Genomic DNA, 16,489 nt, shown 5'->3' on the forward strand with positions numbered 1-16,489 from the left:
ACATTGTGGTGGTGTTTTTTTCCTTCAAATTTTCCACCAGTGCAGTTCCACAAGAGGTAGAAGAACAGCACGATCTCTAGAGTAGGCTATGGCAGTGTTGCCACCTCTTGTGATTTTGCCGCAAGTCTCTTGCTAGTTGGTGTCCTTAAGGCCCCAGCTGCTGGAGTCATGTGATTATGTGAGACTCTCAGCTCATTAAAAAAAAAAAAGAAATTTCCTGATTGCAGACAAAAGCTTGAAGAGGTGATCTCTATGGGTTTAAATAAAAAGAATAAGAAGAACCCCAAATGTATTGATTGTTTTAACACTATCAAGAGTTTTAACCCAATTTCATGATTTTTTTGAGGCCTGACTCATGATTTTGATTGGCAATATTGCTAATGTGCTGGCTTTTTAACTAGCGTCTCATCTAGATCTAGGGAGCTAGGCATCTAACTACCTTTGAGGATCTGGGCCTTAACAGCTCTGGGCTCACATTTCACCATCTACATAATAAAGATACTTACCTCCCTTGGCCACAGGGTTGTTGTAAGGGTTCATGCATTTTTTACACCAATGGGGGTGGGGCTGTCCCCCAGAGTAAATTTAGGCACATGCTTTAAGTGTTTGCTGGGTTGTGCCCTTGGTTTGTAAAGTGCTTTGAACCCCTGGGTTGGAAGGTGCCATGCAGCGTTTTTGATCTGCACATGATCCTTGTTTTAAAAACTTAACCCAATAAGTCCAAGATGAGCCATGAGAGCTGGCAAACTCTCACTCTGCTGCATGACAAACTATTACGCACATCCCTTCCTCTCCACCCCCATTTGTTTGGGATGTTTTAACAGGTTTACAAATCTCTGCCAGCTCAGTATCAGAAACAAAACCAGCTGTGCAACAGAGCGCTTGTGTTTAAAGAGACATTACAGCACAAGCCACTCATCGGCGCTCTCTGCTTACCAGGGTGTTATTGTATTGCAGAGTGAGCATTGTTGCAATACCGATCCTATCCTTCACCTCAGTGGCTCTCAACCAGGGGTACTCAGCGGTCTTCCAGGGAGCACATCAACTCTTCTAGTGATTTGCCTAGTTTTACAACAGGCTACAAAAAACCCACTAGCGAAGTCACTACGAACTAAAATCTCATCCAGACAAGGACTGGTTTATCCTGCTCTATATACTACCCACTGCAATGTAAGTATGATCTTTCTATTCCAAGTGATTTCTGTGAGAATGCTATGGTTCAAATGAGAAAGTCAGCCGCTGTTCAGTGCTGTGACCGTTTTGTATGTGTATGTCCGCTTGTGTAACAAGCCGTTTTTAAGGGAGGTGAGAGGTGGGGGTAGGCAAGACAGCTCAGGCGCCTCAGAGGGGTAAACTAGTCTGGAAAGGTGGAGCGCCGCTGCCCAGCGCCCCGGGGAAAGGACTGGGCACTGCAGTACTCGAGGGGGAAGGGGGAGGACTCCACCCCGCCGGGCACAGAACTGCCCCTTTAAACGCCAGCTGGGACGGAGGGAGGCGTGGGCCGGGCCAGTGCGCATGAGTTCAGTGGCTGGGCTCGGCTGGGCTGGGCGTCCCCGCCCGAGCGGGAGTCACAGCAGCCGGGAGCGCTCCCCAGCCAGCGCGGGGCGCCTGCACCTGCTCGGCTCCCGGCGCCGGCGGGCGGAGCGGGCTGGGCCCGGCCAGGTGAGTGCGGGCGGATGCTGGCCGGGCTGCGTGTCCGAGCGGGACTGGGGGGCTGGCGCTGGCAGGTCCCAGCGGGGTGCTCGGCGCTGTCTGTAGCTAGCAAGCCGGGATGGTGAGCGGCTCTGCTCCGGGGCTCCCGCAGGGCTGTGCCGATAAAGGTCCCCGTGTGCCCATCAGCCTCCCCGTGTCCCTGCCTCGTCACCCCTCCGATCTCAGCTGAAAATCTCCCTGCCCTGAATCTGCTTCCTCTCCCCCTCCTCGCTTGGGCGTTAAGGTGTCGCTGACCCAGGTGCTTTGGGAGCCCGTGGCGGTAAGAGGTGGTACCAAGCGGCTTTGTTGTACCCAACACCGACTAACGCCCCGGCCAGGGGGCGATGTGCCTCCTCCCGTGTGTAAAACTGCAGAGAACAGACTCTGTTAGATTGACCCACTACCCTATATAGGGGGATGGGGAGCTCCTGTAGCTCTCCCCTGCCTTGGACTTTCAGCGCGGAGAGCTTTGCCTTTGCTCCACCCCAGGCAGGTTTCATAGGAGACCAGCCCACGTTTATTTAAGCGCCTGGCTACCCTTTGCAAACATGTTTTTTTTCCCTCCTGTCTAGTAGGAGGCTCCGTTTATGATGCTGTTTGTTTGTTTACCCCCTAATGAGCTGGGGTGGGGGGAATTAAGAAATGTAGCTACTGAGGTGCAGCTACCATAGGCCGGAAGACCAGCTCATGTGCTCTGTATTCTGCTTGCGTAATGATGTTTATAGAGCCCTTTTGCATCCGAAAATCCTCAGAGTGCTTCCCTGGCTCTCAAAGGCTGGGTCTAACAGCTTGCCTGCTTTTTTATTAATATTATTATTTTTGGTATTGAAAAATTGCCCACCCAGGAGGGGCAGCATCACTGCAAGTGTTAGTATAGACAAGGCTGTAATAAGTGGTAGTTGGGGTTTTAAATACCCTGTCTTCTAAACTTGCTCGAAACAGGTCTATGTGATTCAGTGCAAGAGCGTTAGCCATAGGGGTGGAGGGATGAGTGAGCCTAATGCAACAAGGTGAAGATGCAAGTGAAGTGGGTGCTTGCATGCACGAGGAAAATGATGCAGGAAAGCTAAGTGGTATTCATCCCACTATTCTAAAGCTGTGTTAAGACCACTTTTTCTTTTGTCGTCCGGATGTGAGGAAAACTTAACTGAGCCCTGGTCTACACTATAACTATGGCGCTTAGGGGTTTGGAAAACCATACCCCTGAGCGATGCAGTTATACCGACCTAACTCCTGGTGTAGACAGTGCTTTGTCGACGGGAGGGCTTCTCCTGTGGATGTGGCTACTGCCTTTCAGGGAGGTGGCGTACCCATGCTGGAGAGAGAAACTCTCTCATCAGCATAGGTAGTGTATTCACTAAGCCACCGTAAATGTAGACAAGCCCTGATGTACTGCCAGAAGCAAGGCATGGCAGAGTTAACCCAAAAAAAAGGTTAAATTACACTACATACCAGTGAAATTTTTGGATGGTCAGGATTATAGTCTAATCCAGTGGGTGTTGGGGAGAGGCTGACCTAAATCTGTTTGTCTCCCCCCCCCCCCCCCGCACACTTTTTTTTTAACCATTGAATCAGTGGCAAAATCTCAGTTGACATCCATGGGAGCAGAATCAGGCCCTAAAGGTCTGTTACTGGTATGTGCCAAGTATCCCTTGATTTTAATGGGAGTCAGGATGGTTTGAGGGGGGGAGTATCTTAATATCAGGAAGCCCATTTATTTGTGGTTGGGTTTATGTTGTAGAAACCACACCTGCTGATTTCTAAGAAATATTTAAGAAGTCCAATTGCAAACATGCAATTCTCTTTATTATTTTTCATTTGTATCGCACCTAGAGGCCAGAACTGAGATCAGGGCCCCACTGTGCTAGGACATATACTAACAGCTTACAGTCTAAATAGATGAGACAGCTGAAAAGGGAAACTGAGGCAGAGAAAGGTGAAGTGACTTGCTCAAGATCAAATTTTTCACTTTTATTTTTTTGGGGGTTTTTTCCCCCTCAGTTGCAAAGCAATAGCAGTTAGGTACCAAAAATGCGTAGCAGCTTTTTTTGTGCAAGGAAAGGAGACTGAAGGAAAGATTATTATTTTTTCTTTTCCCCAAACCCGCTTAAGAAAGAATAAGTCTTGGTCTTAACAGCTTGTGTATTTTCTGGCTTAGTCTATTCAAAGGCATTATTTTAAGACTCTTGTACAGATCCCTGGCTAATGCAGCTCTGCAGATAGGTGCTGCTTTATAGATGCAGCAATTTCTATATAGAATAGTCACTTTGCAAATCTTCTTATGTAAAATGGAACGACGTTAGTAGTCAAAACGCTTGTGAAAATGTCTTTATTGCACACAGATGACTCTGAAACCAATACTAGGTTTAGATCACTGTTCAGTAATAGAAGCAAGGGTCTAATTTGTTTAATTCTTCACAACTAAGCATACAGGGACAACAATTCTAAATTAGGGTTGAGGTGCTGTACTGACTAGCATTATAAGTAACATTTGAAATTTGAGTGGGAGAGGGGGATTCTTTCTTTGTATCTCTGGATAGTCGGTTTCACTGTTCTCCCTGTATAGTCAGTGTGGTTTTTTTCCCTTCTTGCTTGTGGGAGTGCTGTGGAGAAAATATTAACCAGGAACGCAGGCAGTGTGGGGAACTGGGTGGGTGTAGTTTATCTGAAACCTTTTTTTTTTTTTTTTAAGTGGGCTATTTCAAGCTGACAGTGTCCATCTGATGATGGGGAACATGTGAATAAATGTCAATAGGACAGAGCCTTAAGAAGCCAGCTGCAACATCACATTCTACCAGAACTATTCTGTTAACAGAATGTGATTTGACAATTTGGAATTCTTGTTTACCACTGGCTTCAGCCGTCCCCCTCCCAGGCAGGTTGTATTTCGCTTAGAAAATCACTACAGTTAAGATTTTTGTCATGGCTATTTTTAGTAAAAGTCAGATGGGTCACAGGCAATAAACAAAAATTCACTGAAGCCCATGGGCTGTCTGTGACTTTTTAGTAAAAATAATGGTGGGGAAAGGACTGATAGGGGATAACTGAAGCCTGGGCGGGGGAGTGGGGAATGTTGAGAGCCTGAGCCCTGCTGCATGGAAGGAGGGGAGCCAGGCTGTCCTCAGGCGGTCGGGGCTTTGGGGTCTCCCTGCCTTCTCTGGGGGCTCAGGGCTCTGGAGATGGCAGCTGGGAGCTGCGAGGGTCCCCTGCCACCTGTAGTGGCAGAGAGCTCCTGCTCTATCGCCCTGGGAATGAAGCAGAAAATGTCACTGAGGTCTCTGTAAGTCATGGAATCTGTAACTTCTGTGACATCTTCTCCTTAATAATCCCTGATCCTTATGGCAGAAAAGCTCATAAAACAGGAACAAATCCTTAACACAACCTGTTGCTTCAGCCAGATCACCCTTTGCATGTCTCCTGCCATTTACCGTAGCTCTTTCTGAGGCAAAGCACTCTGACTTTGCGCTGCACATCTCTTCCTACACCCTCCCTACTAAGCTGCAACATTCACAAGAGATCGTAAACTCCGTTGCTAGACTGTGACATAGTGATGCTGTAGTGGGCTGCATGGATGTTGGGGACAAAAATTCTCATGCCTTCCTTAGTATGGTAGAAAACTATTCACCTGTGATCTGTACAGCAGTGGGATCAAAGTTATGGAACCCTGAACCCCATGTGATTTTATACTTGTAACAAGACAGAAGCCAGCTAATTTAAAGAAAAACTTGTACCTTGAATTGTCTGTATTCTATGCAGTTCCAAAGCATAAGTGACTCTACTAAGCACCAAGTTATCAAGGGGAGAAATGCAAACTACTTAACTTTTAAAGTCCTCTAAAATTCCCCTCCTGGAAGTTTGCATAAGAATGTTTAAAATCTTGGGAGACTTCAGTTCTATGGCGTATTTAATACGCCATAATATAAAATAGGTCTAGACAGCCATTGGTGTTGTATCTAGTTCTTCCTTAAGTAGTCACAGGCCATCAAATCTCAACCATAGCTGGGCAGTGAGAGCCTTATCCTTATCCTCCTGTAAGAAGTTAATCTAAAGAAAAGTAACTACTTGTCACTGGCTGAGGTTTTATTTTTAGGTGGGGTGGGGAGGGATTTTATTTCTGCAAACGCATGAGAGCTAACAGCACTATTTAAAAATCTTTCTCTGGTTGTTTAACCTGGTATGTTGCATCTAGGCCTTTCCTGATTGTTTTGTTTGTCTTAGGGTAGATAAAGTTGCTTTCTTATGGCATGATGTGGCTAAAACGTATTGATTCTGTAAGTTACTGCTGCAGTTATTCACAAGTGGTAAGGCAAAGACTCCAACCAACTCGCTTCTCAACATTGTTCTGATCAATTCTCTTGAACTTGTGCCTAACCTTAAAAGATGCCGAGCACCCTGGACTCCCGCTGAAGTGAGGATTAAGTCTGTAACCAGAATTTTACTGCGTTGTGAACAACTCGCTTACCTGAGGGTCTTGGGGTGATAGTTCCAAAACACTAATCGCATGGAATGCAGTAAAGGTTTCTCATCTTGGCGGTGGTTAGGTTACCTTGCCTTAGAACTAGGTAGTTTAACAATCTCCTATTGTTCGGTGAATATTTTCCAAAGTGTGTTCTTTCAACAACAAAAAAAATAGCCTGCTCTTGAAAATCCAGAAAGACCGGTTAAGAAATGAAGACCACATTGAGCTGGCTGGCTGGCTTGCTTATTTATCTATTTATTTATTTTAAAGCATCCTGAAACTGAGAGATTAATTTGGTCAAAGATGTAACCTTAACCATCAATATTAAACAAAGCAAGACAAAGTATTGTACACGTTGAAGTTAACTATTGTTTGGAGAGGTATGTTAGAGGCAAGCACAAATTAACAGTTCCTTTTTTTTTTAAATTAGGCTCCTTTCTCCATTTAAGTTAGGCTCCGCTTTCAGCAAAGCGCTAGAACACATGCTGTGAAGTCAATTGGATTCAAGCACATGCATTAAGTGCTTTGCTGAACTGTTGCTTCACTTGCCTGGCTGTTTTAGGGCCTTGTGTACACAGGATTAATTATTGTAGTGTTGTCAACGCCTGTGATTTTTTTTAAATTTTTTTTATCACAAATCTCATGATGCTTGGTGTTTCCGAAGCCCAGTGTGGAGATTAGTGCGATTATGTGAGAATCTCCGCTTTCATTTACAAAAATAAGAAGTTTCCAGCACTTGTTGCAGAAAAAACTTGAAAATGTGACCTGAATGCATCTTAATGGCTCAGAAACCAAAAACTTAATACAAAGAACCCCATTGTATTTTATTTTAAAATGTCATTAATTTGGGGGGCTGGTTCTTGATTGGTTGGTAGTGCTGTTAGGTATATTGCAATAACACCCAGAGTTCTCAGTCAGGATCAGAAGAGCCCCATTATTCTAGGTTCTTGTACTAAGGGGTCACACGCTTCATTGCTTCTGTACACCAAGCTCATTGCACACACCAAAGGATCCTTGCATCTCTCCACCCACAGCCCCCCGCAAGCTTCCTGTGTGCCACCTTCCCATCACCCTGTATTTCTGGGATTCCCCAAAACTCCCCCTGCCAGAGACTCTGTGTGGGACGGATGGGCGCGCGCGCACGCACACACACGCAGTCCCTCAAACTCCCCCTGCCAGAGGTTCTGTGTGCATCCCATTCCTCCTTTCCCTCCATGCCGGGGGCTCTGTCTGTCTCCCTTTCTCCACTTTCCTCCACACCAAGTGCTGTGTGCATACCCCCTTCCAGTTCCATCCATTCTTCCTTCAGCCTCCCCATCATTATGTCTCTTGTCTGTCTGGGAGAGAAGCCATTCAAGAGATCAACATGTTGTTCTCTATTGGGAGAATGAACATAAATGAGGTAAAGGTATTATGCTGGAAGGCATTAATGGATGCCATCAACCAGTTGTTTGATCTGTAGACCATTGAAGGGATGATTGAAGCTGTGGCTGTGCTAACTGGATGACAGGGGCTCTATTTCCCATTTCCCCTTGTTTTATTATTTGGGGTGTGTGTGGTGGTGGTGGGGAAATCAGTAGTGTTCTGGTCATTGATGCCTAGAATGTTCCCTGTCATTTGACTTTTTTTTAAGTGAGTCAGATGCAGTGTTCAAAAGTCATGCTAAAGGCGGACAGAAATGCCTCTGAGTTAAGTGAAAGGCCTGGCCTAAACTTAAAGTTAGGTTGACCCAATTACATTGCTCAAGGGTCTGAAAAATCCATACCTCTGAGCAGTGTCATTAAATTTGACCTAATCTCTGGTGTAGGCAATACTAGGTCAATAGAAGAATTCTTCATACCTAGCGCTTCTTGAGTAAGTGGATTATCTACACCGGTGGGAGATCTTGCAGTCGAAAGCTATGTCTACGCCACAGAGCCTATCCCAGCATAGCCATCTAATGTAGATGCAACGTGTGCCAACAGAGTGTTTTTTGTGCCGGTGCATGAACACGATCTCCCCAAATGTTAGCTAAACCGACAAACACTTTTGTCTGCACAGCTGCATCTGTGCTGGGGGGTTTGTCAGCATAGCTGTGTCATTAGGGGGCACTGGTTTTTTTCATACCAATGACTGACACAGCTAGATTGGTCTTCGTTTTCACTGTATACCAACCCTAAGTTTATGTCCTAACAGCTGTGTTTTTAGAACAGCTAAAAGTGTTTTGGCCAAATACACTGCTCACCTGGTTTGTGTGGGTGGGATCATGCCATGATAGAAGAGCATTTTTAATAAAAAGTTGTGCACTACCACTTCTGTCTGTCTTTGAGTGTTTAGGAAGCAGCACTCCCCATAGTATGTAGGCTGGAGCATTTCTTGGTCATAAACTGATTGGACCCTGTCTAAGGCACTGCCCAAAATTGGGTTAAGCACACTTTCCCAGTGCAGATGAAAAATGTATTGTAGACAAGCCCTAACAGCAAACCGGGGGGTGAATCTACCTCACGCTAGCCAGCTACAATCTGTCCACTCGGACCCTGCTGAACTGCATTAACAGTTTATTAAAGCGCTTTGAGATGGTCCCATTTCAAAGAGGACTAGATCAGAGTGCTCTAATTTAAGCAGCAGACTAGTGCGGGGTAGAGACACATCCCAGCTTGCTTGTCTATGTGAACAATTAGACCGTAGCCCTTAGATATTTGCATTAACGCACTTTTAACTAGCATGAAGTTAAACACTGTTTTGCACATAGTCTGCCCATAGTCATGCTTTTAAAATTTACCTGGTTGAGGTAACCTGTGTTTTAAATACAACTTATCCCTGTCTCCACTTGGTGCCAAGTTGTATAAAACATGTTACTTGAACTGAGTTAGCTTTTTCTTAGTGTAGACACATCCTGCCATGTTTAAAACACACACCTAACAGTTTAAAAGCCTAGCATAGGTAGGGTAAGCTTTAGTTTTCCATTGGTTTAGCTGGTCATGGTGAACCCTGGGGAAGAGGGGGCAGCTAAATTGAGGTGATTCTAAAACTTGCCCTGTCTCTGCTAGGATTAAAACGCATCAATTATCGTGTGGTGTTAGCATAGGTGCTGGAACTGGGGGTGCTGCTGCACCCCCAGTCTTGATGTGGATTCCATCATGTCCAGGGTTTACAGTTTGGTTCAATGGCTCCCAGCACCCGCATTATAAAAATTGTTTCAGCACCCCAGTGGGCATTACACCTTTTTCCTAATGTAGAGAATGCCTAAATTAACACTTCCTTATCCTACATGTCCCCAATGTAGACATGGCAATAACTTTTGTTCTGCCCAGATGCCATTGCTGTTTTCTCTTTACCTTTATCCAGGATGCCTGTCTCCTTGTTCATATTATCACCAGAGTAGGAGAGTTTGTTTTTCTAAAGTTCAAGGATTTAATCTCTTGTGCAGATACCAGAGGAGCTAAAGAAGGCAACCACAGTCGGTATGCCTCTTCCATCCCTGTGCATAGACCAGCCACATCAAAGCAAACATGCACTCTTCTGATTTAAACATGGCTATGACTGAACCAGGTTATAAAATGGTTTGGTTTTGTCATGCTGCCTGGCCAAACCTTGTCTAGACTTCTGAGAGTAGGTTTGTTTTGATAGGGTAGGTTGGGGTTGAAGGCTAAGGGGCTGATCCAAAGCCCATTGAAGCAAATGGGAGTCTTTTTTCCATTAATTTCACTGGGCTGCAGATCAGGCCTTCAGGCCATAATCCTGCACGCACTTATTCATGTACATGTAGAAGAAGTGCCATTGAGCTCAATGGCGTGTGGTGTGGGCACATACAGGTCGGGGACTTTGCTGTCATTCTTCACGAGAGAGTTTTACTGGAAATACATTGTGGGGTTTTTGGTGTATTCCAGTTGTACTCTTAAAATGACTTGTATATGGTGCTCTTTTTCCTTAAAGAAGAGGAACAGAATTTGGGCTTAGAACTCACTAGGGCCTAGAATACTATCCTGACTTGGTGGAAAATTTAATTTTGATGCAAAGAGCTTACAGCTTCTTTATTTCCAAAACATTATATATAATACAGGGAGGGGGACAGTTCAGCAACACTGTTTTTTAAAATTTTAATAACTTTCCAAGGATCATGACCATATTTTCTTCAATATATCATGCTGGTCATGTAAGTGGAATGGTGCTCTGTACATTTGGATGCTTTCCGTTTTGGAAGGCTCAATCTTGCCTATTAAGCTCTCAAACAAAATTGCTTCTGTGGTTTGCTACCTAGTACATCACTTAGCTCCCCTAGTATAAAAATTCTGTATCTTCTGGTTGCTAAACATGAAATAAAGTACAGTAATAATCTGAGTCCACAGGCTCTAGAAATTTGGCTTCCTGGAATGAAAGACAACTCCTTAATCTACAGCAGTTTTCTATAGTCTCTCTGAGTCTATGCATCTTGGGAAGATTAAAACTGAACTCAGGCTAAAATTATCAGTGTCAGTTACAACATATTGATGAAATCCCCATCCACTGACTGAACATGGTTAGTTGCAGTTAAATGTAAGAATTGTGCAGCTTTCAAATAATCCTAAAGTGAAATTTAGAGCACTGTTTGGGGGACTCGGAATTTGCTCTTAGGAAAACTGTCAGTGTTTTCAGATGTACTTTTCTGCTGCCTGGCCTGAAGTGCAATATTTGGACCACTGATGAGTGATGGGAACAGTCTACCACAATTGGTTCAAGTAAGGGCATTGCATGTAAAGACCTGTAATGTGCATAATGAGTGTGTTGGGTAGACAAGAAATAAATCCTGTTGTGAAAAGCTTCCATTTTTAATGCATTTTGAAGGTCAAGAAGAGCCGCTTCCTATTAACCTGCTGTTTCATCTCCCCTTAGAATTTATTTTATTTTGAGCCTGTCTGGTTACCTTGAGAATCCTATTGGACTATATCATTGGGGGGGGGGAGGGTGTTTTGAAGCTCATTAGGAGGTTAGAATAGAGGTGGCTAAAATCATAAAATCTCTATCTCTTGCTGGTGATGGGGGGAGTACCAAGACACAGCGGGCTGGTCTACACTGGGGAAGGGGGTTTTGATCTAAGATATGGAACTTCAGTCGAAGTACCTTCAGTCGAAGTACCTTAGTATCGCATCTAGATGAGATGCGATAGATCGAGCCCTGAAAAATCGATCGCTACCTGCCATATCGGCGAGTAGTCTGGACATACCCTGAGACTTCTGCATTATTCAAGTCCAAGAAGGGAATTTGTCTGTAAATTATACTACTTGTATCACAGAAATGCTTGGAGGCTGCAGTTGAGATCATGGTGCTAGGCACTGTACAAACACATAGCAGGAGACAGTCCCTGCCCTGACAAGCATGAATTCTAAATAGACAGACACATGCAGTGGGGGCCAGGTTGGGAGAAAGGCAGTGTTATCCTTCTTTTACAGATGGGGATATGAGGCCCAGAGAGACTACATGACTCGTCCAAGATCTCACACAGACTGTGTGTGAGCTGAGTGTTGAACCTAGGTCTCCTGAGTCCCAGTCATGTGCCTCCACAATACCTGCCTGCACTGCCCTCTATCCTAGGCCAAAGCTATGTAGCACCAAATTTATCAATAAATTGCCATTTTGGATTATTGCTTTGCTAAAGACCTCTGTCTGAATTACATTTTCTGCTCTGTTAGGAACCTCTTCTAATTCCCTGGTTAGGCTCCCTGTGTGATTGGGCCATAATTCTGTTAAACATAGCCTAAAAGATCAAATCTAAAACTTTAAAAAAACACAAAAAAAAATCCTCCTGCCCTGTCCATATCAGCAGTTGAATATATTATCTGATAAACCAGGCTCACAAGCTTTCCTCACATGAGCAAAATCTGTAGGGTAGACAGGGCTTACAAGAGAGAGGAATAATGGCTACCATAACACATGTTGGGTAGGAGGGTGAAGATTTCTTCTTCTCCAAGGAACAACTACTGAGCTCAATGAAGCCTTTCTGAGACTGAAATGCAGGATGAATAATGTGGAGTTGTTGGAAGTGAAGCTGCTCACTACTGTTGTTAGAGTTCTTATTAGCATTGGATCTGGGTGTTATTTTTCAGGTGCAAAGAACACCCCACTGAGGGCTCAGTCTGGGACCCGCTGGAGGTTTTGCGGTTGACTTCAGTGGGAGCAGGACAGGGCTCTTGGGTCAAATATTCTCCCTCTTCCTCCTGGTTAGGTTAGGTTTGTTTAAACTTTTGGAGGCTCTTTGTTGAGACGCCCTGGTGATGTGAGCCCGGTAAATTCCTAGATAGACAATGGACTTGGTGACCTTTTGTCACCAATGGGGCACCATTGTGAAAATTGGGGTGTGTGTGTGAGAAGTTCAGTAAGAAGCTTTAAGGTTAGGATACCAAAAAAACCTGGGGCTGACTGAAAGACACTGTTAACGGATGGAACAAATGTGGTGCTTCAGTACATTCAACCCAAGACTCCTACATGAACGTTACAGGGAGATGTTCAAAGGCACAAATGGGAGGTAAGCATCCCACTTCCATGGAGTTGTGGTCAGAGTTGGGCATTTGTGCCTTTGACAACCTGCCTTACTTGTAAGCAGTGTCTCTTGAAAGCCAATGGATTAAATCCTTGTCCTGTTGAAGTCAATGGGAGTTCCCCAATGGACTTCAGCAGAGCCAGGCTTTTAACCCATTGTGTTACCTTTCACCAAATGCTGCTGCCATGTGAACAGGCTAGTGCTATGTCCCAGGGCTTACTCTGAAGATGGAGCTGAGGAATCCCAGGAATGGATCCTGTGCCATTACTTCCTTCATGCTGCTTGTTGGAATTTCACATCCTCCTGCCACTGCATATCTCTGGTGCCTGCAGAGGCAGAAATGAGAACACTGGCAACTGCAGCAGTATGAAAAACGTGCCTGCCTCGTAACCTTCGGTCGTAGTTTTCATAGTATACATGTATGAAACAGTAATTCTGCGCATGTACTTACTCTTGCAGTTACAGCAGCACCTAGGTAAGTCTAGTAAGAGGTGGGCACAAGAAGAGGGCCAAGTAGGAAGTGTTCACTCCTGTGGATAGGTGGCTTTAAAAAAAAGTCTCCAAAGTAAATCATAATTGTTAGATTTATTGTTGCTTGTAAGAGCAGCTCTTTCCTATTTTAGCCTGGTTCAGTGAGGTGGAAATCCACTGATCTGTTTACTTTGGATTGTACTCCTAGGATTTGCTGGATTACAGCTTAGGTACATTGTGTGGGAGTCTCTCCATAAGACAAGCATTGGAGCGATGGCATAGCTAAGACAACATTCATACATACCTTTAGTAGATCATCATAGCGTTCTGCCAGGATGGAGTGATCAGGAGAATGGAATATTGATAGATGCTGTTGTACTGATGTGACATGCCAATCAGCTGGTTAAGAGGCCCAAAAAAAAAAAGTTTGTGGTTTCCGAGAGCCGAGGTGGGGTGGGAGGAGAAATTATCCAGTTGAACTGGAAATGCAAACAGGGCTCCCCACCTCCCATTTGTTTTGCCCCTAAGGAGCCAAACTATGAGACTGTAAGTTCTTCGAGTCAGGGACTGTCTCATTCTATGTTTGTACTGAGCCCGGCACAGTAGGACCCCATTCTCAATGGTCCCAAACGTGATGGTTGGTGGCACCAAACACCATCCCATGACCCGAGTGTACTGAGGACTTGTTACCACGCTACAGAATATTTAAATATTGCTTGTGACTGGGAAAGTTCTGGTGGAAAAAGACGGTTCATCCGAAAAGTGTGTGGTGTTACTTCTCAGTACGTCGTTGTGCTATTAGATATGTTTGAGAGGAGATAGGTAGGTAGATAGGGAAGTGTCTCATGCTGTTAGTGAGTGCTGGCTCTGGAGGATGCTCTTATCTTCAAGTTAATGTTTGGGACTGAAGAAAATATTGGGGCAGAGGGGTAAAGTTCCTTCAAAGCATTACAACTAGTTCTAATGCTTATCAGCCAGATATTGCAGAACTGAAACCTGCGATAGTTTTGAAAGCTCTTGTGCGCCAGTAAATACTTGTGTATGGGGTTTTTATTCCAGTAAGCCTGGTTTCGCCAAAGGAATAAACATCCTTCTGCATGACAGTGAATGAAATTAAGTTAGGACCAGAGGTGCTTTAAGGTTTAAAGTGCAATTTCACTCTGAAATGTGACTATAAAAATGGTACCTGCTTACTCCACAGATGGGTTCCTTGAATGTAATCAAGATTGGATCTGTTCACATGAGTGACAAATGAGTCAGCCCTGCAGAGCTAAGAGATGGAACTGGATTTAATTCCTCTTATGCATCTTAATAAAAAAAAATTGTTCCCATTAAGCCCATTGGCGGTTAAGGGGTTGCACAGAGGTCACTGAAGGTGTAATAATTTGGCATGCAGAATCTTATGACCAGTAGTAGTGATGTGTGATAATACTAATAGAAAACCCAGCCTGATTGTCAGATCCCAGACTGAGTTATGTATGGTACAGTATTGTAGTTATGTAATGTCCACACTGATAAACAGAGCCCATCTGATCCAGAAGTCGCTGAGATGGACCTGTAGCCCCTCCATTCCTTGTGTTTTAAAGTCGCCTTTTAGATTAGAAATGCCCTGGTCTCCTGCAAAGTGATTAAAAGACTTTTCCTGATTATAGACTTTGAGATCTTCACTGTTTACCCTCCCTGCCCTTCAAATAGATTAAAAATCAAACCTAAACTAACACCACAATTCTCTTCTACTTTCAGAGATGAACATGGTAAGCAGCCCCACATAAGGCATTGACCACTTTCTACGCTGCCTGACCAACTTGCTTTGGAACGATCTTTCTTTGGGGTGGGATGCCTAGACATTTGATGTTGGACTTTTCAGAAATGGCATCTGAAATCTCACCAAAGTGCGGACTTGAGAGCTTCGAAAGAAGTGGGAGCTTGGAGAGTCGAAGCAGCCACTCTAGGTGCAGAAATTTTACCTTGGTAAGTGCTTAATCTAGCTAAGTGACCTAACCTACCTTCGCTTTCTTTGCATCATGTAGTTTTTGAATTTAAAAAAAAAAAAGTTAAGCTCAATTGACTTGAGTCCTGTGTTACTGACTTTTGATTATAGCGCTGCATAAATTTTAAGGCCAAAAGTAACCATTTTGCTCCTTTAGTCGGCCTTTCTGCCTATGACGCAGGCCGTAGCTTGGTGGAATACCTTATTTTATTTCATTCGCAAAGCTGGAATAATCAAGACTACGTTGATAGATCAGATCACATTGTAAACTTCCCTATTCCGTTCACACTCATCTTACTGCCACAGATTTGGAATCACAATTGACTCTTCCAGACACAGAAAAGTCCTTTGAACAAAAGAAATTGGAGATGTTTACCCTCTTGCTTAAGCAGGGCAGCTTTGAGAATAACCATCAGTAAGGTACTTAGTGCTTGATTGTAGACATCTCCTGTGTTCTGTTTCCTATTAGATTAGGCACTTAGTTGCCACTAGCTGCATAAAGGCTCTATTACTCATTCAGACTTAATATAATTTGGTGTGTAATGAATACATCACCATAAACATAGCTGTCTTCACATAGCGCGTGTGTGGTCATTAAAATGGTGCATGAGTAATCGCTGAGTGTGAGAGACATGAGACTTGCATCCTCCAATTAGAATGACTCAGACTGTTCACTATTCAAGCATTGTCGCAGGAGGGGCCAGGGAAGGGATGGGGTCCTTTCACACTTGAGTCAATGAGTCATTCATGGGTGGCAGGTATAATAGGCCTGGGGAGGCTAAGCCTTCCTTAAGCCAAGATCTGGCCCCGCCCATGCTGCACCCTCTTCCCCTATGCCGGTGCCCAAGTCGGCAGGAGCTCAATTCTGCTGCCAGCCGGAGCTGATGCTGAGGCCAGCTGGCTGGTGGCCTGGTGCTAGGGTGTAGGTGAGGGGAGGTGTGCTGGGCGCTAGGTGTGGCCTGGCGGTGGGGGAGGGGAGGTGTGGTGGGTACTTGGGGCTCCAGCGGATTGGGGGAGGGGCAGCAGCAGGGCCTTGGGTACAAAGGATGGGGCCATGTGATTAGTCTCCCTGAAGGGGGGTCTTGCATGCCAACGATGCAGTCACTGCCACTGAGAAGGCAATGACCCGGGCAATGTCTGCATCTCAAAAGCACTGAGCATCCACAACAGCAGGTCTCAGGCTGGGCCCCCAAAATCAGTGGCAGCTCTTGGGAAACGAAACACAACAGGTGTTCGTATCGTCACCGGTCTGCTCTTCAGTGTCAGGAAGTGACATGGGCCACCCCTTGAACAACCTTCGTCTAAGTGGGCGGCAGCATGCGATATGCTTCCATGATAGGGATGGAATCCTCTGCTGTCGTGGTGGTTCCTGTATGTAACA

The 16,489-nt window shown here is 44.8% G+C and overlaps 1 protein-coding gene across 4 annotated transcripts in view; it reads left to right on the forward strand.

Annotated features, from left to right (window-relative positions):
• Positions 1-914: 914 nt before the first annotated feature.
• The window catches only part of PROSER2 (proline and serine rich 2), a 32,472-nt gene continuing 16,897 nt past the window's right edge, over positions 915-16,489 (forward strand). The window contains exons 1-3 of one of the 4 annotated variants that reach the window (XM_044995126.1): positions 915-1,170; positions 4,385-4,567; positions 14,862-15,089. In XM_044995126.1, coding sequence (XP_044851061.1) covers positions 14,955-15,089 — 135 coding nt within the window. In that variant the 5' untranslated portion in view covers positions 915-1,170; positions 4,385-4,567; positions 14,862-14,954. Of the gene's footprint in view, positions 1,171-1,515; positions 1,663-4,384; positions 4,568-14,861; positions 15,090-16,489 lie in introns of those variants that run through there. The other 3 variants (XM_044995108.1, XM_044995134.1, XM_044995117.1) reach the window with 3 other exon arrangements.

This window comes from Mauremys mutica, chromosome 1 (genome assembly GCF_020497125.1).
Source record: "Mauremys mutica isolate MM-2020 ecotype Southern chromosome 1, ASM2049712v1, whole genome shotgun sequence".
In the NCBI taxonomy this organism is placed as follows: Eukaryota; Metazoa; Chordata; order Testudines; family Geoemydidae; genus Mauremys; species Mauremys mutica.